General features: G+C 49.8%; 1 protein-coding gene across 5 annotated transcripts in view; it reads left to right on the top strand.

The window, feature by feature from the left end:
* The window catches only part of TULP4 (TUB like protein 4), a 233,455-nt gene extending 215,211 nt beyond the window's left edge, over positions 1 to 18,244 (top strand). For all 5 annotated transcript variants that reach the window (XM_046004540.1, XM_046004537.1, XM_046004541.1 and 2 more), the window contains 6 exons: positions 661 to 805; positions 3,533 to 3,677; positions 5,153 to 5,246; positions 8,329 to 8,472; positions 11,028 to 13,546; positions 15,236 to 18,244. In XM_046004540.1, the coding sequence (XP_045860496.1) occupies positions 661 to 805; positions 3,533 to 3,677; positions 5,153 to 5,246; positions 8,329 to 8,472; positions 11,028 to 13,546; positions 15,236 to 15,352 (3,164 nt within the window). In that variant the 3' untranslated portion in view covers positions 15,353 to 18,244. The remainder of the gene's footprint in view (positions 1 to 660; positions 806 to 3,532; positions 3,678 to 5,152; positions 5,247 to 8,328; positions 8,473 to 11,027; positions 13,547 to 15,235) is intronic.
* Positions 18,245 to 22,383: the final 4,139 nt, after the last annotated feature.

Below are 22,383 nucleotides of genomic sequence, written 5' to 3'. Positions count from 1 at the left end.
TCCGCCGCAGGTCCTCAGACCTCCTGCCTGGTGACCAGCAGTGACACTCCAGCAGCTTCTGTTCAGGCACCCCCGCAGAGCCAAGGACTGCCAGGGACAGGGTGCCTGCCCAGGCCTGCCTTCCAGCCTCCACTCAAAGCAGGCCGGTTTAAACGTCTGGGAGTCCCTGCCCCGGCCCCGACCTTGTCAGGTCACTAGTCCAGAGCAGGCCTGGAACCCGCAGGGGCCTTAGCAGGCCCCCGCTCAGAAGCAGGATCTTGGGGGCGTCTGTGAGTAAGCAAGCCCCTTGCTTGGCCTGGCTTCTCCAGTTGCCTGCAAACCCATATGAACCCAGATGGATGCTTGTTGTGCTGGGAGGTTCCCACTTTTGGCACAGTAAACGCGCCCAATTTTGTACATTCCAGAGACAATGAAATTCAGGCCCGTTTTGATAACAGTAGAAGTTACTGCCTCCTTTTGCTTAGGAAATGTTACAGCATAAAAACGGAAAAGGGAAACCGTACTCTGGTCCTTTCTCTTTCAACTTAGAATGAAAAGAAGTTTCTGAACTTAGAATGCTGGCCCAAAGAGTCGGTCTGTCCCATAGTTTCCTGTGCTAACCATCCTCACTAGGGCCTAACTGATAGCACTTTCCAGCATCTGTGGGTTGTGTCTCACCAGATGAAATCTACGGAAACGGCTTGATCTCCGCCATGCTGGACAGCTGCAACTGCTCAGACTCCAGCGACGTGGAACTAAGTGACGACTGGGCTGCCAAGAAATCCCCCAAAATCTCCCGAGCTAGCAAGTCACCCAAACTCCCAAGGTAAGTTCGCTCCCCAGGGCTGGTCTCCCTTGTTAGGGCCTCTGGGGATGTCTATGTCCTGTCTGCAGCAGCGTCCCATTGAAGCCGACAGCAGAAGGGCCCCTGCAAGAGGACATCCCTGTCTTTCATTGGGAGGGTCTGCCAGCGATAATTACAGGTTTCCTTTCTTCTCTCCTTTGGGTAGAAAAATCCATCCACGGGAAGTTTGCTAAGCCTCCGAACTCCTCAGGGTTAGTACTGATGGTGGGGACACAGGGCGCCGGAGCTCCCTGCTCACTTGTTTGTTCTTCCAGTTCGAGAAAAGTAAGAAGAAGGTTTTACAGGAAGTGTAATGTACTGCGTTGAACGGAATGCCCAGTTTAATACCTTATAATGCTGTAATTGGAAATCATAAACTAAAAAAATTTCACGTGCCAAAGGTTTGTCCTAAAGAGGGCCAAAAGGTAGAAGGTAGAAGAGCCTGTTGTGTTCTAGGTAGGCGCCGCCTCCGCTCCTGGCTCCACTCCCGAAGGCTGTATAAGCTCAGGGTGTAACCTTGAATGAACCCCTGACCTGGATGCCAGTGTCCTTACCTGTGGAAGGGAAAGGGTGGGCCAGATCCTCACTAAGCTCTCTTTAGCTCTGAAATCCTGTGATGCTGTGCAAAATTAAGATTTAATTTATGTGTAGATACATACTTGCCCAGATCTCAAAGACCTAACTTCCTGTGCAGTTGATAAAGCAGAATATTTATCACCCAGTTGAAGGTAACATTTCCATCATCCCAGAAAGTTCCTCATGTCCCTTCCCATCCGATACCCACTCCCCAGAGTAATCACTCTTCTAAGTTCTGTCACTACAGATGAGTTTGACTTGTTTGTGAATTTCACATAAATGGCATCAACAATATATACTCCTTTTTTATTTCACGTTTTTGCTCAACATAATGTCTGAGACTCATTCGTGTGGTGTGTGTCAGTGGTTTTTCTTCTTTGCTCTGTGGTTTCCGTTGTAGTGGACATTCTACACTTTGTTTATTCCTTTCACCAGTAGGTTGATCTTAGGTAGGTTCCAGTTTGGAGCTGTTATAAATCAACCAGTTGTAGGCTTCCTTATACAAGACTCTTGTGGGGCACATGCACTCATTTATCTCGGGTATACACTTAGCGGGGGACTTGCTGGGTCCCGGCCCACACGTAACTTCATTAGAAGTTCGGCGGTCTCTCGGGATCGCTGCTCGCCAGTTTTTCATATGCTTAGTGGCCATTTGGATCTCTGTTGGGTCTTTTGCCCACTTTTTACTGAGTTGCTCTCTCTCGTCAAGTTGTGAGTCTTCATGTATTCTAGTTTTGAGTCTTTGGGCGGAGATACGCAGTCTCACATACATGGTCCAACGCAGTATGAATTTCTTCTCGTATGATTAGTGCGTTTCGTGTCCTGTTTAGGAAATCTTTGTCTACTTTTCAGTCGTAAAGACATTTTTCTGTTCTTTTCCAGAAACTGTAGTTTTAGCTTTCATACTTCAGTCTCAGATTACTTTTTGTCTGTGGTGTGAGTTTTTCCTCCATGTATATACCAATTGCTCAAGTAATTTGATTGATTTTTTTCATCTTTCTTCTAAGCATGTTGAAATTACAAATAAAATTATGAACTTTCCTACACTTCTGTAGTGTTTCAGCTTTTCCCATTAATTAAGGGAGAACATTTAACATAGAAGCAACCAAACTCCTCATCTGTAAACGTCCTTTTAAAGTTCCTGGCTGTGGTGGTCTCTGGCGCTGGTCCTCGTTCTTCTGTCTTTCCCTCTGTTGAATCATCCTGCATGCCGCAGCCAGACTAACTGTCCTCACACAGAGTTTTCACAAGCTCAGTCCCCGTGTCCCCCCAAACTTTGGGATCCCCCGCTATCTTAGCCAGCTCTCAAGCAGCATTCATGAGGCTCAGTGCTTTTCTCTTGTTGACGGCCCTTGACCTTAACATACTCATTTTTATAGCACTCCCTGTGGGGTAGACTGGCATTAATACACGTGTCCCTGCGTGACAAACAGAGCTGAAGAACAGAGATAGAATGTAGGCTCCAAAGGCAGCAGGGAAAATAGACCCACAGATTTGATTTAAAATATGACAGCTGGTGAAAGGCTAGATAAGTCTGTCGAAATCCTAACATTGTAGTAGGAATTGTAAAATCGTTGTGGCCTTAAGGTGAAAAATATCTCTTCCCACTTGGTAGTTTCCCCACATGCAGAAGGCGTGTGGACATTTCTAAACTTAATTATTAGTCAGTAGAAAGTCAACTACATTTAATTCTCGAGGTTCCTTATAAATGAATCACTTGGTCTAATCTCACTGTAAATTTTTTTAAGACTTATTTATATGAGAGAGAAAAATAATGACAGAGAGCACAAGCAGAGAGGAGAAGCAGGCTCTCCTCTGAGCAGGGAGCCCTTTGTGGGGCTTGATCTCAGGACCCTGAGATCATGACTTGAGCCGAAGGCAGCGGCTTAACCCACTGAGCCACCCTGGCACTCCCTAATCTCGCCATATTTTCAAATATATATTACTTGATATGCAGTTCTGTTCTTTCTTCACGTCCACGAGGCAAAAGCAGGCGGGAGAGGCTCGGATAAAGGGACCTGGCCCCTGGGAGCATGGCACCCATGGCGGCCGCCAGAGTGCGGAGGAGAGGGCCATGGCAGTGGGCGCCTCCCCCACCTGTGGGGCCTGACCCTCCTGGCCTTGTCTCCACAGGATCAACATTGAGGCCCGGAAGTCTCCCAAGCTGTCCCGGGCTGCTCAGGAGATGTCCAGGTCTCCCCGGTTGCCGATGCGCAAGCCCTCCATTGGCTCGCCCAGCCTGACACGAAGAGAGTTTCCCTTCGAAGACATCACTCAGGTAGCACCTGGGGTCCAGGGCGGTTCCGTGTGTCTGATGCTCCCCTGCCCTTCTTGCCGTCCTCAGTGTGTGCCTCATGGGGGCCGAGCCCTCGGCCCAGGCACTCGTCACAGCTGCACTCGCCACCCCAGTCTCCGTGCCTGTCACTGCCGTTCCAGACACGGGGCATAGAGAACCAGAGCCCTGTTTGCCTTCCTTAACTCTCCTGCCTTCAGGCAGGCCCCAGTACCTTCATGTCCCCCAGGACCTCCTTCCCACCTCAGACACCCCTCTGTTGCCACATGAGTCTTTTCACAGATAGCTCTGGTCGAGGCCTAGCCACACTTCTCCCCTCGGCTCCCTTAAGCCATGTCTGACCCTTCGGTGACTCTTGGTGTCCACAGGAGCCAGTCCCTGCTGCCCCCCCCCAATCTGGTGCTGTCCCTCCGTCCTGGTTCCCCTCGATGCCCTCCAGGTGCCACAGTCTCACTGTTGATGGCTGCCTTCTGCATTTGTGCCTTTGATGTGCCTGGGTCACCAGGGTGCCCTGGCTCCCCCTTCTGTCTTCCCTTCTTTCTTCTGCCCGCATGCTTCCATGCAGAACCGTCACGAAGGCGTCCGTCCCTGGCTCAGCCGCAGCAATTCCCAAGCACCTTGTTGTACCTCCCTTACACCATTTCTCAGTGCCTTCCTTGTCTGCAAATAATTCTAAGCCTACATCCTGCACTGGGTTATCAGCCCTTTGAGGAGCTACAGTTTATTCATCTCTGTTACTGCTCTTCGCACACATAGACACACATGGCCGAAGCATACTGATCATTTTTTTTTTAAGATTTTATTTATTTATTTATGTATTTGACAAAGATCACAAGCAGGCAGAGAGGCAGACAGAGAGAGAGAAGGGGAAACAGGCTCCCCGCTGAGCAGAGAGCCCGATGCGGGTCTCGATCCCAGGACCCTGAGATCATGACCCGAGCCGAAGGCAGAGGCTTTAACCCACTGAGCCACCCAGGCGCCCCCATACTGATCATTTTTAAAAACTTTCTTAGTTGAATGAGGAAAAAGATAATTGGCTGGTTTGTGGACATACTGGTTTCAGTGCAACTGGTATTTCTAGGACAAATGGACTCAAAGCTAGGTATATCCTCTCTGGTTCAGTGACTGGAGGAAAAGAAAAGATGAAGAAAAACGTGCCCAGAGCACCCTTGTGGACCTTTTAACCTGCGCACGTGTGGACACACTGGGACACATCTCCTTACTCCCCACCTGCGAATCTCAGCTCAGTGAGCCACCGCTCAGAAACACGTGCCTGACATGTTCTCGTTAGCTCCTGGTCTTAAAAAGGGTAGAATGATAAAGAGAATGAGTATTTCCAACAGTGCCCACCTGTGACTTTCTAAGCAAAAACGTTATCATTCTTAGTTCCTAAGTCATCAATAGAAAATATGAAAACAGATTGTGATTTTTTTTTTCCTTCCCCCCCCTTCTTCCTACAGCACAACTATCTTGCTCAGGTCACGTCTAATATCTGGGGAACCAAGTTTAAGATTGTGGGCCTGGCTGCTTTCCTGCCAACCAACCTCGGTGCAGGTAAAAACCATGTCCTCTTCTCTTCCCGTTCCGTCAGTTGAAACTGAGACTAAGAAGACCACTCAAACAAGGTCTTATCACACCAAAACAGTAGCATGTACTTTATTCACCTTCAACCTTTGCCACTACCCACTGTGATTTCGCAAAAATTAGAATTATTACTCAGTTGCTTTTTGCCAGCCATGCTTTCATTTTTTTGTGTAATCCTGACTTATGAAAAGACAGAACCAGCTGCAGTCTGTAACCGAGGTTTGATAGGGTTCCGGTTACCATGATTTCTGGCCTTCCATTATGGGCAGGTTGAGGTACCAGTATCTTTAGGTTCTCGAGTCAGAAGACAGTTGAGGTTCAGAAGGCATTAAAGACCGTAAGAAGCTGACTGTTAATACAGTTCTGTGTGGTAAACCCTTAGAGATGGCCCCTGGAAGTCCCAGATAAGTACCCTCCGTGGGAAGTTTGAGACACTGAGGAAAACAAAAGTAAGGGAGTAGAAGCTGGGCTAGAACCCGACGTTTGCGTTCTTTCTGTACGCTTGCTCGAATGAGTAGTACTAATGTGTCACATTTACTTGGGGACAGCGAAGGAATGAAATGACAGAAGGTCCTTTTCAAAGCAGCTTCATGCCAGTAGGCACATCCCTGGGTAGGCTGCGGACACATGCTGTCCCCCCCAGCCTTGCTAGATTGCCTCATCATTTGGCACGCACAGCTCTTTCTGGAAGGCCAGGCTTCCCAATTGGTGGTGGTCCCATCTTTTTTTTTTTTTTTAAGATTTTATTTATTTATATGACAGGCGCGGGGGTGGGGGTGGGGTAAGCAGGCTCCCCGCCGAGCAGAGAGCCTGATGCGGGGCTCAATCCCAGGACCCTGAGACCATGACCTGAGCCGAAGGCAGAGGCTTTAACCCACTGAGCCACCCAGGCGCCGCTGGTGGTCTCATCTTGACTGGCTCTGCCAGTAACCTACTACTAAAAATGGCTTTGGAAAAATTCTGAATCTGCCTATTGGAGTTGTTTCAGACACAGATCCTTTCAATTAAATAATTTTTGCAAAGCAGGTGTTAAAAAGAGCTGTGCCATGTATGCATGTTAAGAGACTAAATTGTGCTGCATGCGGATTTTTCCTTTTGAGGTTTCTCAGCTCAAAGAAAAAGAGGAATAAAAGTAAAACATAAAACCGACTTAGAAAATAACAGTAGGCTGTTCCTGCCCATAATGCCAAGAAAGGAAAGGCTCTGATGACCACGAAAGCGTGTTCTTCAGTAACGCAGCTGTGCCCCACGGGTGCACACGGGGATGCTCATCACCACAGTGTGAGTGTCCTGTTGCCCCCATCCATGAGCTGGGAACTGAGCCATCTGCCTACTGTACGTACACACTGAAAAGAGGAATGGAGTCTTAGTGCATCTTTCCCTTCTGGATGTTGAATAGATCCACGCATAAGTCAAGGACCTTGAGACGGGAGAACCTGTAAGTGCCCTCACCGTACACGGTGCTGCAGTGTGAGGAACTCAAGTGCCCAGGATTAAACTTTCTGTAGGACTGCAGTGAAATCACTGTCCTGATCACGTACCATTTTAAAAAGAGCATTTTAGCTATTACTATTCATTTGTCAAGCTAAGCAAATTTTCCACTTGATTCTATCTCTTGGATTCTAGAAGATGTGTAAGTTACATGTGGCACCCTCTTAAATAATCTTTGGCACTCTAACGTCAAAACGTAGAGTACTGTTGGATATATATTTTATATTGGATAATTTTTTATCCATTTTATCCAAATTTTTTATTCAATTTTATATTGGATAATTTGTTTGCTTCAGTTAGAATTATCTGGCCTGTGAAATTTTATTTTTGATTTTTTGCTTTCTCAATTTAAAAAATATAGAATAAATTCCAAATTCAAAAGATTCGAAGCGGTATTCAGTAAAACTCCATCTCGTCTTTATCTCGGCCACTTAGTCTTTTCCCCCTTGGAAGCAACTGATGCTTTTTATTTTGTTTTTTTATCCCTCCTGAGATTTTACAATTTTATTTCTTTTATCAGTCTGAACAACGAAGAATAGCCCTTTACAGCATTAATTTTTCAGCTGTAGAGAACTGTCCAGAATTTTTAAGCCAAAATTCGTATTGTCTTCTGTGGGCGAGAGAGACGAGCACACGAATAAGGCCTGTGTCTTATTGGAAAAGTCGTCCTAGCCCACAGCAGCGCAAGCGTCAGCCTTACAAAGGCCTTTCATCAGTGAGGGCCTGCTGGGCTGCAGGAGTGCGAGCCGGTCAGCCACCAGGTGCTGGCGGGGTCAGCTGTGGGGACGGAGCTGGGTCTAACAAAAATGAGAATCACAGTAATAATTCAAGAACTTGTACTTACCTCACAGGAAAGAGCATTAAACATAAAGGAAAGTTGATCCTGATTTTAACCTACTGTGAAAGCTAAATTCATTGTTTTTAACCAATTTCATGTCTAAATATTTAAGTTGCCATCCAGGTATTGTCCTCAATGTCCCTGTTGATTGAATAAAACCTTAGCATGTAAAGAAACGGTGTGGAAGTTCCCTAAATCTCTGTCCTGATCATGAGGTTGAAGTCGAAAGTCAGGAAGATGAGAATCCAGTCCTGAGTAAGGGCAGTGTTTAGTTCCGACCTGACCCGTGTCACCCCTGTCTCCTGGGTTGCATGAGATCCCCCTGAGCTTGGCACTCTGCTTATCACAACTGTTTTTATTAAATTAGAATTCTGATCGCAAGTGAGGCTTTAAAAAAATGTATTTCTCTTCTCCCAGCTCATTCCAGAAAAGCATTTAAGTCTAGGACTGGTTTTTGACGTTTGAAATGTGTGGTTCCCTAGACAGACCACTTGGCAAAGTGACTGGGCTAGACAGAGGAGCTGCTGTTAGGGAATCCAAAGCACGGCTGCGTGGCCAGTGGCGTGTGGGAGGGAGACGAAGGCCCGCTGTCGGACTGTCCCTGCCTTCTGGTGGCAGAGACGCCGCGGCCCCATTTCTCTTACTGTGACTCTGCCGGTGCTTGGCTGTCCTCGTGCACGTCTGTGTTAACAGCGCTTCCCTCCTTTCCCCCGACCGCCGCAGTAATCTATAAAACCAGCCTCCTGCACCTCCAGCCGCGGCAGATGACCGTCTATCTCCCAGAGGTCCGGAAGGTCTCCATGGACTGCGTTAATTTGCCTGTCTTCAACCCGAATGTTTTCAGTGAGGATGAAGATGATTTACCAGGTGTGTTCTTAGGGGGTCGGACGGGCACAGAGCGCTAAGTCGTAGAGGATTACAACATGTCCGTCCGTGCCTGCTGCCTTGGTTTGGAAAAGGTGTAACTTCCTCAGTTGGTGGGTGTGCTGCAGGTTGTCCTGCCGCTGCTTTGGGGAGACGGGGAGCTACCAGAGCAAGGACGATGAAGGTGACCACGACGCCTCGTGTCCACAGAGCATTCTGCCGTCTTGCTTCATCTTCACAGAGGTCCTCAGTCATGCACGCAGTCAGAGAGGTTAACAGGACTGGTGAGAACTCCACAAAGTCAGAACTGAAACCGGCTCTCGGCCCTAGGCTAGCCCTCCTCCTTTCAGCCCCCGCTTAGAGAGCAGCGTCACTCCCTTGGTCCCGTGACTCCCCCAGAGCCCAGGGTCTCAAATGCGCCCCGTCTCCAGGACAGAAAGCCTTTACGTGCAGACCTCTCTCTCCCGCTGTGCAGCGCACATCTCCGCGGACAGAATTCTGGCACAAGCTTTTAAAATCCCAGTTTACAAGTTTCCAAATATCTATAGCACTTGAATTAAGTATTTTCTAGGGGATGGGGATCCTATTTTGATTAACAGAGTAGAATGACCTCTAAGTAATCTGCCAGTTATTTCCATGTAAGTGGTCTCAAAAATATCTACCTGTAATTTTATAACTATGAGGACTTCTCTACTTAGAACCAAGCAGGGTTCTGAAAGTCTCTGGTTTTTGAGCCAGAGGAATCCTACACGGGCCACTGACTTCTGTATGTGGTGGGTCTGGAACAGAGGGGCTGTGGTTCTCGCCGTGGAACAGGGAAGAACACGCAGGCCAGCTCAGGCTCTGAACTTGGGGGTTGTTTATCTTCTCTTAGCCCAGTTGTGTATCTTTTTCACAGGTTTTCACCTGTAAAATTATTTGTACAGTACTTTCGGAGAGGAGCCGTCTTTGGTTTTCCCATGGTTGTAGTTCTCCTCAGAGGGGCAGCAGGCATTCTAGACTGTCCAAGTCCTAACGGGCACGGTTTTGCAGCCCCATCAACCTGCAGTTCGGTGAAGTCTCACGCACGTGAGCTTCATAGACAGCACGTCCCCTGCCATTTCAGAATCTGGAGCAGCATCGGACACACCTTCTGACTAACGCCCTCCCTGGGCTCCCGGAACAAGACTTGTGCTGCTCGCCAGTGCTGTGCCCAGCCTGCTGCTGTTCCCGTCTGGGCTTCCCAGTCGGGGCAGCATTTTTTTTCAGGCCTCGCACTTAATGCTGACGGCGGAGAGACTCTTCCCTGTATCAGGGAGGAGCCCGGCCCTCGGTGCTCTGCGCGGATGAGCAAACGTCTGGAGGAGGGTCTGAACAGGATTAATAAAAAATGAGACGGACCCAGACTCACGCAGCCGGGAGATAGTCGTTTCTCACTGGTGGGCCCCAGGGAAGGGGGAATCTGACTGGAACCAAAGGTGGGCTTAGCTTTTTTTTTTTTTCCCCAAGATTTATTTATCTGTTAGAAAAAACGTGATTAGGGAGCAGCAGGCAGAGGGAGAGGGAGAAGCAGACTCCCCACTGAGCAGAGAGCTCAATGTGGGGCTCAATCCCAGGACCCCGAGATCATGACCTGAGCCGAAGGCAGATGCTTAACCAACTGAGCCACCCCGGTGCCCCCAGCTTAACGTTCGATGAGCTAGCTGCCCTCATTCTGTAGCTGTGGTGAAAGGTCAGACAGCCTTTACAGTTGGCTAGTCAAATCCTGCTTGCTGCCCATAACTAGTTGCCACGTAGCACTTACAGGCCCAAATAAGCAAACTTGCCACTGCCTGATGGTACTTTAAGCAGGGCAGTCTAAACAGTGGTTCTGAGCGCCCGCCCGTGGTCTATAGGTCATTGCTCAAATTCGTGCTTCGTTAAGTTTTCTCTCTGTACAAATAGACTATAGTTACAGGGTTTTGCAGAGGGGGGGCTATACCTTACACACTGTTAGAAACGCTGAACAGCACATAAATTAGGAAATGATCCTTCCCGAATAATGCTTTATTTGCTAGAAGATTCTTTTCTTTGGTATCTCTACTGCCTTTTACATGGTTCTATTTACAGAAACTTAATTTGTGTACAAATTTCACGTGTTCAACTGCTGCTTAACACTTCCCATATTAACCAGTCCGTAACTGTGGATAAACCTACCTGGGACCCTAGGCATTATGCTCAGTGGAGTGCCATGCTATATATCAACAGTTAAGTATTAAAAAATAAAAATAAATAAATAAAAATTAAAAAAAAAAACAGGTAAGTATGTGCCCTGGTACCATTTAGGTACCAAGTTCAGAAGGTTCAAAAGTATATTCATTGGAAATCTTTGCCTGTGTCCTTTCAGAAACCTTAGAGAAACTCTGTAGAACTTGTGTGAAAGGTCTAGCTTTTCCCCAAGCAAACTTCTCTCCGTCTGTAGCAGTTGCATTTGGTATGCAGAAGCCCTGGACGGGTTGAGCAGTTATCGCATTACTTATTCTGATCCAGTTTCACAGCACTGTTTTGGAAGCAATTCATTTTTTCCCTTTTCCTTCCAGTGACAGGAGCATCTGGTGTGCCTGAGAACAACCCCCCTTGCACGGTGAACATCCCTATTGCGCCCATTCACAGCTCGGCACAGGCTATGTCCCCTACTCAGAGCATAGGCTTGGTGCAGTCCCTGCTGGCCAATCAGAATGTGCAGCTGGACGTCCTGACCAATCAGACCACGGCAGTGGGGACATCTGAGCATGGAAGTGACAGTGCCCCCCAGTACCCCATCTCCAACCGCTACTCCAGCCCGGGACAGGTGATCTTCGGAGGTGTGGAGATGGGCCGCATCGTCCCCAGCCCTGCTCAGCTGTCCCTGCCGCCGCCCACCCAGGGAGCCATTCAGCTGTCGGTGGTGGACCATGGAGACCGAGATCATGACCACCTGCAGAAGTCCGCCAAGGCCCTGCGGCCCGTGGCACAGCTGGCCGCGGAAGGGGACGCAGTGGTGTTCAGTGCCGCACAGGAGGTCCAGGTGGCAAAGATGAACCCACCACCCCCCTACCCCGGAACCATCCCCGCAGCCCCCACCACCGCAGCACCGCCGCCCCCGCTGCCGCCCCCGCAGCCCCCGGTGGACACGTGCCTGAAGAAGGGCGACTTCTCCCTGTACCCTACAGCGGCCCATTACCAGACGCCCCTGGGCTACGAGAGGATCACCACCTTTGACAGCAGCGGCAACGTGGAGGAGGTGTGTCGGCCGCGGACGCGGATGCTCTGCTCCCAGAACACCTACACCCTCCCTGGCCCGGGCAGCTCGGCCACCCTGAGGCTCACCGCCACGGAGAAGAAGGTCCCCCAGCCCTGCACCAGTGCGACCCTGAACCGCCTGACGGTCCCCCGTTACTCCATCCCGACCGGAGACCCACCCCCGTACCCCGAAATCGCCGGCCCGCTGGTGCCCAGCCGGGGCGCTGCCCAGAGGCCCGACAGTCTCATCCACGCCACGCTGCGCAGGAACAACCGCGAGGTGGCGCTCAAGGCGGTGCAGCTGGCCGAGCCCCCCAGGGCCCCGCCGCAGCACCCGCCCAAGCCCAAGGGCGCGGTGCAGTTCCCAGCGCGGCCCCCGCCTGCCCTGTACACCTGCAGCCAGTGCAGCGGCGGGGGTGCGGCTGGGCGGCCTGAGCCGGGCGCCGGGGGTGCGGGGGGCACGCAGCCGGGATCGGGCCTGGCACACGCGGCCAGCACCTCCCCTCTGACCTCCCAGTCGTCCTACAGCCTCCTGAGCCCGCCGGACGGGGCCCGCGACCGCGCCGACTATGTTAACTCAGCCTTCACTGAGGACGAGGCGCTGGCCCAGCACTGTCCGGTGGAGAAGCCCCTGAGGCACCCCGCGCTGCCCGAAGCTGCTGTGGCTGTAAAACGGCCACCACCTTACCAGTGGGACCCTGTGCTGGGGGAGGACATTTGGGTTCCTCAGGAAAGGACAGCACAGACTGCAGTGCCCAACCCCCTGAAACTGCCCCCCCTTATTGTAGGTCAGAGCCAGCACCTGGATGTGTCCCGAGTGCCCTTTGTCTCCCCCAAGTCTCCCGCCAGCCCTACTGCCACTTTCCACACAGGCTATGGGATGGGAATGCCGTATCCAGGAAGCTATACCACACCCCCTTTGCCGGGAGTGCAGACTCCCTGCTCCCCAAAAGAAGCCCTGTCCCCCACGCCGTTCGCGCCACAGGAGTCGGCAGTGGTTCTGCAGCCCACCTACCCACCCAGCCTCTCCTACTGCACCCTGCCCCCCATGTATCCGGGAAGCAGCACCTGCTCGAGTTTACAGCTGCCACCTATCGCCTTGCACCCCTGGAGTTCCTATAGCCCTTGCCCGCCTGTGCAAAACCCCCAGGGCACTCTGCCCCCCAAGGCACACCTGGTGATAGAGAAGCCCCTCGTGTCCCCACCGCCCACTGACCTCCAAAGCCACTTGGGTACCGAGGTGATGGTAGAGACCACAGACAACTTCCAAGAAGTCCTCTCCCTGACAGAAAGCCCGGTCCCGCAGCGGACAGAGAAATTCGGGAAGAAGAACCGGAAGCGCCTGGACAGCCGAGCGGAGGAAGGAAACGTTCAGGCCATCACGGAGGGCAAAGTGAAGAAGGAGGCGCGGACTCTGAGTGACTTTAATTCCCTGATTTCCAGCCCCCGCCTGGGGAGAGAGAAGAAGAAAGTGAAAAGTCAGAAAGACCAGCTGAAGTCAAAGAAGTTGAACAAGACGAATGAGTTCCAGGACAGCTCAGAGAGCGAGCCCGAGCTGTTCATCAGCGGGGATGAGCTGATGAACCAGAGCCAGGGCAGCAAGAAGGGCTGGAAAAGCAAGCGGAGCCTGAGGACGGCCAGTGAGCTGGAAGAGTTCAAGTGCCGGAAAGCCAGCGAGAAGGAGGACGGGCGGCTGGGCAGCCAGGGCTTCGTGTATGTCATGGCCAACAAGCAGCCTCTGTGGAACGAAGCCACACAGGTGTACCAGCTGGACTTCGGGGGGCGGGTGACCCAGGAGTCGGCCAAGAACTTCCAGATCGAGCTGGAGGGGCGGCAGGTAAGCAAGCATGTCGGGGGCCGCGGCCGGGATCGCTGCATTCTGGTCTTGACCGTCGGGTGGGGCGGGGGATGAAAACCTGCGGAAGGATGGCCTTGCTTCCGCCTGCAGGAGCCCGGGAGAAACGCAGAACACAACTGTGGCTCTCAAGCGGGGCGATCGTGGTTGTACTTTACAGGGTGCCATTGCTGCCTTTTTTTTTTTTTTAACTTATTGTGAAAGCAGCACACGTACTGATTTTTCAAAGTCAGATGATTGCGAGATCCAGGAGGAAAACTAGCAGGCCCCTCCCTGCCCAGCGCGCAGCCCCCTCCCAAACCCCGCTCTCCTCCAGGACACACGTTCCTTCAGCTCCGTTGCTTCTGGTAGTTGGCAACATGTTCCCACTTCTGTTTATTGATTTTTCAGTTTTTCACATCATGTATCGACTTGTTCCTGAGGGGTAGGAGGGTTGGTTTTGATCACCCCACTGCCATATACGCACACATGACCTTCCCCCGTTCTTACTCAGCGTACTCAGTGGGTGTTCATTATGCCCGTGTATACGATTTACAGCTGAGCCACAGATGACGGCTTAATTATATTTCCTTTTTCCTGTACAGTGTTTCTTTCCCTAGACATAATAATTAGCCAGTGTGGGTTTGCCTCTTCCAGTGTATTTATGACTGAGTCCTTCCCTGATTCTCTGGCGTAAGGTACATGACACAGGGTGACTTGTCACTGGTTCCTGCTGCAGCCTGAAACGGTAGCTCTCATCGTGCCGTGTCGCTGTCGTTCTGCGCACACACCTCCTTACCATCCTGGGAATTGCCGTCACCCCGCGTGTTTAAATCTCATGTTCATTAATTCACTCAACAAATATTTAGTGAGCATCTGCGTGGCAGTCCTCTGAGCGAGGAGTCAGCAATTGGTGGCCCACAGACCAGTCCATCCCGCTGCCCTTTTTTATAAAGTTTTATTGGAATGCAGCCGTGTGCGTCCGCTGAACATTGGCTGAAGCTGTTTTCATCCTGCAGCGGGGTTAGAGCTGTGGCAAAGACCCTGTGACCCACAAAGCCTAAAACCCTCATCATCAGCCCTTCACAGGGAGCTTGCCAGGCTTGCTCCAGGCGCTGAAGCTAGAGCCGCGGGGAAAACAGGGAACGTCCCTGTGCTCCTGGAGTGGAGCAGCAATGGAAGAAAGACCGTAAACACACACGGATGCCGTGTTGTGCAGGGATAGGATGTGGGCCGGTAAGCACTGAAAGGACAAGGGAAGGGGAGCTGGAGAGAGGAGCGCCACGGGAGGGAGGTGACCGTGTTTTATCCCTCTCTGAGCAGTGACATTCCACCGGGAAGACTGATGTGTCTCTTAACCCTTTACTAGCCTATAGATTCTTCCTTAAACTTGTCCGTGCTCCTTTCTCCTTCCTTGGTGAGGAAACCGCTTTATTTGAGCTACGGAGCTTTCCACGCTCCGAATTTTTCTCATTATCTTCCCACTTGCATGTTTGACATGTTCCCTCACCCGCTTTATTTCTGACAAACTTGCGGTGAGATGGAGAAACTTGGTCAGAGTCTCTCTGGTCGGCACACCAGCCTCCCGGACTGGCCGTCCCCTTCCCTCGGGAGCGGCGCGGACGTGGTTGTGTTTGCCACCTCGTGCTCTCTTCATGTCTCTGCTTCTCTGCCCGCTCCACCCGACTCCAGGTGATGCAGTTTGGAAGGATTGACGGCAACGCGTACATTCTGGACTTCCAGTACCCGTTCTCAGCTGTGCAGGCCTTCGCCGTGGCCCTGGCCAACGTGACTCAGCGCCTGAAGTGAGGACACTGGTGTGGGGCGGACAGAGAGGCCTCCTCGCGGCGCCGCTCGCTCGAGATGTCGCCCTGGGCCCTGGTGTCTGGGACCAGAAGACAAGAGCAAAACTGGAAGAATCTGTCAGGCCCAGGAGAAGGGACTGACCTTTAATTGTTGTCGTTTGTTTGGCCTTTTATAATCCTTTGTTGTTTCTCTTTCTTCTTTCTTTTTAAACAAAAAGAATACGGAAGAGTGGGAATTGCAAGCAAAGGGTGTGAGGCACGTGGTGTTCCTTTAGGAAACAGTTGCTGTGGGGATGTCCTGCTGCGTTTGCTTCTCTCCGCCGCCGCCGGGACAGGGGGGCCCGGGAGGAAGGGACACCGCCTGCCCGCCCGCGGATCTCCGTGCTCCACGCGTCTCGCTTTGTGACGCCTTCGTACCATAACCACTCGTGTGGAAACAAAACGCTTTGTAAAAAGAACCAGAAGTCCTGAGGGTCCAGGTTCTTGGAGGGGGGCGTCGAATCCACACCCGTCCTGTTACTTCCCCAGGGGCGACTTGGTGGCGGTGGGGGGTTAAGGAGGCCGCTCTTTGGGGCTCCCAGGAGCGGGCTGCGCGGCGCTGCCCTTAGCGGGGGTAAGCGCGGAGGGGGCGTCCGCGAGGGGCCCAGCCGGCGGGACCGGGAATGGTACACGGGGTCGGCTCCTCTCCGACGCTGTTCACATGGGAGACCCACCCGTTTCGTCTTAGAACGTGGCAGAATCCCACCGGTTCAGGGAGGCTTGCCTTCCGGAGAAGGGAGGGACAAAACGGATTGGTCCTGGCGTGTCGTGGCGTAGCCACCTGGCCGCCTAGCGTCTGCTGAAAAGCCACCTTAGTCCCCTCCGCCCCTCTGTTTAGTCTGGAAAGCGTGGCCGTTCTCCTTCCCACTAGATAAGCTGCCATCTCTTTCCGGAGATGCTGAGACATTGGTGTGAAAGCGTGCCTTTCTTCTTCTCAGCCACGTTGAAACCCAGTTGACTAGAGATGTTTCCTTATAGGTTAGAAATGGAACAAAACCGTAGGCATTTGCCAGGGTGTTAAAAGAGGTATAGTTATCTCTTTGAAACAAGTCCCACAATTGTACTGGGAGGGGGAAAAACGTTCTTTATTAATTGTATAGACTGTTTACTGAGGAGATAAACCACTGGGAACACATTATTAAAATTATAGTACTTAAGACAGCTGGTTAATTACAAAAAAGAAAAAGAACCCAGAAATCCACCGAGATGATCTTTTTCCCTCCGCCTCCTCCTAGGGGACACCGCGGGCAGCACTGAGCCCCGGTAACAAACCCGGTTCAGGGTTGTCAGTTACTCAAACACGTGATGTCTTTAGGGCAGGAGACGGGACTGTCTACTGGCAGGGAGTCCTCCGTTTGGATTTTGTTTGGAGCAGACAAATGAGAGACACCGTAGAGAAGTCTTTTGAAAGTATGTATTTTTACATTCCTTCTTTTGGTTTAAAAACTAGAAAAGAAACCGGCCCATTCCTTCCCCACGGCAAGACAGCATCACTCACCATTCTCTCCAAACCCTGAAGAAACACAGATGAGGACAGCTCCCAGCTAACATCCGAGTTTTCCATCTTGTATTTTAAAATATTGAACCTGATTTTTTGTGGGTAAATTCTTTGAGAAAGAATTTAGCAGTGTATTCAGAATTATATAATTCTTTTATCGGAGTTTCTGTAGCTTGGTAAGACGTTTCAATGCTTATTAGTTGTGCAATAATGGTTATGACCTATTTCTAAAATAATTTAAGTGCAGTTCCCCTGTTTTGTTGTCCAAGAGATTATTTATCTTGCTTTAATAGTGTTCTTAGGAATTCTTTTGTTACTATGTACTGGTGAGTTATGCCCATTTTATTTATTTAGAAAAATAGTGTGTTTGTAATGAGTTATTTGGTAGCAGCGTATTTTGCTGCGAGAAATAAAGAGGATATGATAGAAGGTTTTTTCTGCTGGACAATTTGTAACTTTTCTAATTGGGAAAAAATTCCTATTAATCCTTTAAAGGCGATTTTTTTTTTTTGCATTCTTTGGTATTGATTATATACAGAGGAGTCGATTTCTTTGAGACAGCACATCCTAAAATAATAGTGCCCCCTCCTTTGAACATTTTATTTTTAGTTAAAAATAAAAGGTGCTACGAAATGTAAAGAGGAACGAGAGCAGCAGAGGAAGGCGCTGTTGTCAGTAAGTGTCCGCTTTCCAGGTTCTCTGATTGGTTCTTAAGATACAGAGACCATGAAAAAACACATTTTAGAGTTTTTCTTATTACTAAGAACAGGTATAGGGAGAAATCCTTGGAATAAAAACTACAGATATATTGGTGAAAAGAAAGTGAGTATTCATAGCAGATAATTCAACTTTCTAAATTCTGAGCTCACTCCCCAAAGGGCCTCTTGCGCATGTGGAGACAGAGGCCGGTCCGGGAGCTCTGCATACCCGAGGGGCAGAGGCTGCGCAGCCCTGTGCTCTAGCCCAAAAGAGGAGAACAGGCCCACACACCTCATACTTCCACGGGTCTGCACACTCGTGATGTGGTCTCTTCCAAGTTGATGGTGATGGCTTCACTTACTTTAAAAGTCATTTTTATTCAGTCTCAATTTATTAAATACGACTAAAGTAGAGCTTTAAACAGCAGAATTCTACATGCTTCATGTTTATTAATAGCAACTTACGAATGTTGAGATACCTCATTGAATCTCTAAAACCATCAGCCCCGTCAACTACTTAAAGAATCCTTGCCTTTTTGAAGGAAGCAGTATATTAACAAACAGAAAAACCGATTTTAAGTTTGTTTCAACTCCAACCTCATCAAACCAAAGGCGCAGATTTGTGGACGGCATAGCCACTGAATGTATATCCTAAGAAAAACCGATGCCAAGGAAGCAGGAAAGCGCCAAGGCTCTGGCGGCAGTGGAAGTCAGGATTTTGCAGGTTAGTCTTTCCCTGTGTCCATCGCTCCCCGGTGGAGTGTCCCATGAGGACAGGCACAAACCTGTACGTTCGTCTTGTAAACCTCTTGAACCTGGGGTCAACCTGCTCTGCCACCAAGTTGGAGGGTGACCTCGGGCTTCCATTTGTCCATCTGTAACATGACAGGGATGACCTGGCCTGGAGAAAATTCTCCATTCCTGTCCAGCTCGAATAGCCTGAGGGCTCAGAGTGGGACCGTCTCCTCATGCCACTGAACGAACTTGGAAGGTATGTTTCAAGATCATGGCCTTTTTATAGAGAAGCATTGCTTTTCCAGCATTAATGAGCTCTCCCGTGAATATGAACTCGTGCATTTAAAATAACCCTTAGCAGGTTCACCTCTAGAAACAAATGCTTTTGGAATGGTGTTTGTTCTCCTAAAAATCACACAAAAGCACCGGTTTCAGTCAGGTAAGACACGGGAGCCTCCACATGCGTGTGCCCTGCTTGGTGGACTCCCTGGAGAACAGCCCCCGAATAAGTCCCCATTGACCCCCACAAACCGTAGAGTGGGTTGAGAAAAGAACCAAGGAGTCTGTGCCCAGGCAGGTGTGAATTCTTGAGTTACCTCTGCAGTGTTCGCTATCTGCAAGTTGAAAAGATTTTTTGAAAGGAACCCATCGTGTCCCTATGTGGGCCATCTATGCCTTGGCCAGGTCAGTAGTTGTGAACAAAGTTAGTTGAGACAAAATGTGTCAAAACTGTTCTTTGAGTTCCTGGGATTTCGTCATCGCACACGACTCAGATCTCGTTGCCATCTGTGTATTCCCTTCACTCCGGCTGATGGAAACTCTGAAAAGTTGTGGCTAATTTTATTTCATTTCTTTGGCTTTGTGCAATTTCCTTGTAACTTGTACCAATATTTCCTGTTTACAAGTTCCTTTAAAGGGGTGGGGGTAGGTTTCTAAGATCCTGTTGTTTGTTGTAGATAAATTTTTTTTCATGTTGTAGAGAAGCATGGGTTATGCGTTTGACTGAAAAAGGCACTGTATTATTTACCAAAGGGGTATTGTTTTCGCATTTGTTTATAAATGCATTATTTTGGTACTGTAAATTTGAACATAATTTCTGAGTTTATTACTACTGGCATTTTCTTTTTCTTTTCTTTTCTTTTTTTCTTTTCAAACTGTAAGTGCACGGTACAGGTGCACAGGTCCCTGACCAAACCAGACCACCAGCATGTTCTTAGCCAAACCTTGGGGATAGCGCGCTGCTGCGTGCGCCTCAGTCCCACCCGTGTTGCTTGGTTTCTCAATTCCAGCATCCCGCTTTGTTTGACTTTCCAAGCAAGATCTGCGGAGAGTCCCACTTGCACTCTAATGAGCTCACCTGATTTGGCTCTCTGCTGATGTACTTTGTGTATTAGATTGTGTGGGAGGTATTCTAGAAGGCATTCATGGTTTGCATTCAAAATGACGTGGTTGGTCCAAATTATTTTCTGTCTTTATTACTGAGATGGATTAATCTCTTATTTTTTTTCTTGATGATTTGAAGTTGTAAAAGTTGTCCAGCTATTGCTTAATAAAATTTTCCAGATCAAAAAAAAAAAAAATTACTTGTGTGCAGAATTCCGGGGTGGGTCTTGAGTCCTCTGAGAAGGTGTCCCCAGTCCGCACTGGCATGGCCTGCCACCCTCGCGCCTGTGTCGTCAGTCCCTGGGTTACTGCCGGCGCCACCTGGACACCCTGGGACCCTTACCGCCGTTCTGGTTTCGAGAGGCCAGAGGTTGTGCTGTCTTTCCGATGAGTGCTTGGTCGGTTTTCCCAAGAGGACCCAATTCAGGATGCAGCTGCCCTGGCAGTTACTAGATCAGAGACCTTAGCTAACCCGACACCTGCTTTGTCATAGGAAACAGTAAACCAGGTTTTGAGCAACACCCTCCCCCCCTCAGTTCTAATTTGTAACTGTTAATTGTTGTTTTTACTGCTGCGTCTTCCTGCACTTCCTTGCTCTGCCCTGGCGTTCCCTCTGACCTCTCTGATCATATGACCTCCGGCCACAGGGTGCTCGTGCACCTACGTGTGCAAGGGTCCCTGTGCACATTTCCACAGCTCCCCTTTGGGTTTTTTCAGAGATGGAGGTAGATGCGATCACCCAGGCTTTAGGAGACAACCAAAACCATGGTCAACTCCTATGCGTGAAGTTTTAAAATAGTCACAGGACTATAAATTTGCGATTTACATAGCAGGAGTCCTACAAGGGTAATGACAGGAACTATCTAAGAACCAAAATAGTTTCCATTGTATTATGAAAGTTTGTGAGCTTCAAGTTAATACTCATTCTGCCTTCATTACTTAACCCAGGTAGCAGGGAGACCTGATTAAAAATGAACTCCCTCTTTACCTCCCCCACAAAAACAAAGGACCCAAGCCCTGACAGGCAGGCTGTACCTGGGTCAGTGCTAAGGACGCACATATAGGATTGCCTTCTCCAGCAGCCCCTGGGGCCATTCAGTGTGGATCAATGTCTCCAGAGTGACTTTTAAAGCGCTGGTAAGAAAATGCAGGAAATCCCTTCAACTTATTTTGGAAAGTATACATTCTGTGTTTATCCCCACATTCAGTGTCCTATTCCTGGCACCATTAAAAGAACAGGGATTTTAAAAGATCTTGAAAGAGGGGATCGACTTAGCTCTCCTACCCGAGCCCCCAAAACTCATTGCAGAGAAAGGACTGCCTCCTCGAGATTGCATCCCACTGTTCCAGGAACACACAGCTAAGTCCCTAAATTCCATTATGAAGTGGATGTCTTCTGTCTGTCTTCCTTTCAGAAGAAAGTAGAACCGTTCAAAACCTGAAATGACTTCTGGATTCCATAGACAAAAATCAATTATGAAATAGAATCCAAGATTTCTGGGTCACATTAATGAACAGACCTAGTTTAAGCCCAGCTTCCACTCTGGTGTTTTGTGCTAATTTGCCTGTGATGAGCTGTGAGCTACTGACACTAAGACTTCTGCAAAAGCAGGCAGCGCAGGGGGCTGCCCTCACCCGTCAGGCCGGGAGCTCATCCTCCCAGCAGCGGGGAGCGAAAGCTCATCCTCCCAGCAGCCGGGAGCGAAAGCTCATCCTCCCAGCAGCCGGGAGCGAAAGCTCTTTTCTGAGCTGTCAGTGTTGCACACGTAGCTCTAGGCTCTCACCTAGGGTTGGAGGGCTGGGGTTGTGGTCACAAAGGAGCAGGTCTGTGTGGATTTGTCCCTCTGCAATCTTGGAAACATTCTGCTCAATGCACTAAAGCATATGAAACCACCCTCCACGTGAAGAACAGGCTTGTTTCGTATGAAGTTCCTGTTAGATTGATAGCTTCAAATAATAGAGGGTGCTCCAGGGTCAAAGCAGGACTCATCCCTTTTGTTTCCTCTTTCTGGATCTCCCGCTTTTCCATCACCTCGCTCTGGCAGGAGTCGGTTCTCTGTGCTTTATGGGGCATCCAAGCCGCCCCCTCGACTCACGAGAGCCCTCAGTGCTGTTGGGAAACGCATTCCCAACCTAAGGAATCTGTTAAACTTCGGCCACCTAGGGTGCTGTGCAAATACTCTTTTCCCCAAAGGGATGGAATCAGCCTTTCAGATATCCCATTTGCCCCTTGGCTTCTGAGCACAGCAGCTGTGCAGCACTGCGTGTGTGCCGTGACCGCAGACAGGGTGGGGGGAGCTTGGCTCGTGAAGCCTGACCCCTACAGTATCTCAAACTACTGCTGAGTCGCGCCGGCCACTCCAACCACGAGGAAGTGGAGCGAACCCCATGTGTTCTCTTTCCACTTTTCTCCAAAATAGAGGACGGCCAGTGCTGACTCCATTCCCCAGCATGTACAGGGAACCGAGGGTCACCGTGTCTCCTCCAGGTTTGGCCTCCAACTCATTCAAATGGTCTGTGGTTTCTTGTCTCTCACGAATTAACTCAGCATCTCCTTCCTCCCCGGTGTCATCGTGAGTGTCTTCTCGGAGCCACCTATCAACATCTTGTACCTCACCCAGTAGGGGTACAGCCCCTGTCATTAAAGGGAGAAATCCTTTCATCTCTGTTCTTTTCATGCCT

Source organism: Meles meles, chromosome 5, assembly GCF_922984935.1.
Source record: "Meles meles chromosome 5, mMelMel3.1 paternal haplotype, whole genome shotgun sequence".
NCBI lineage: Eukaryota > Metazoa > Chordata > Mammalia > Carnivora > Mustelidae > Meles > Meles meles.
Note: the sequence above shows the minus strand (reverse complement) of the source record. Positions and strands in the feature narration are given on the sequence as shown.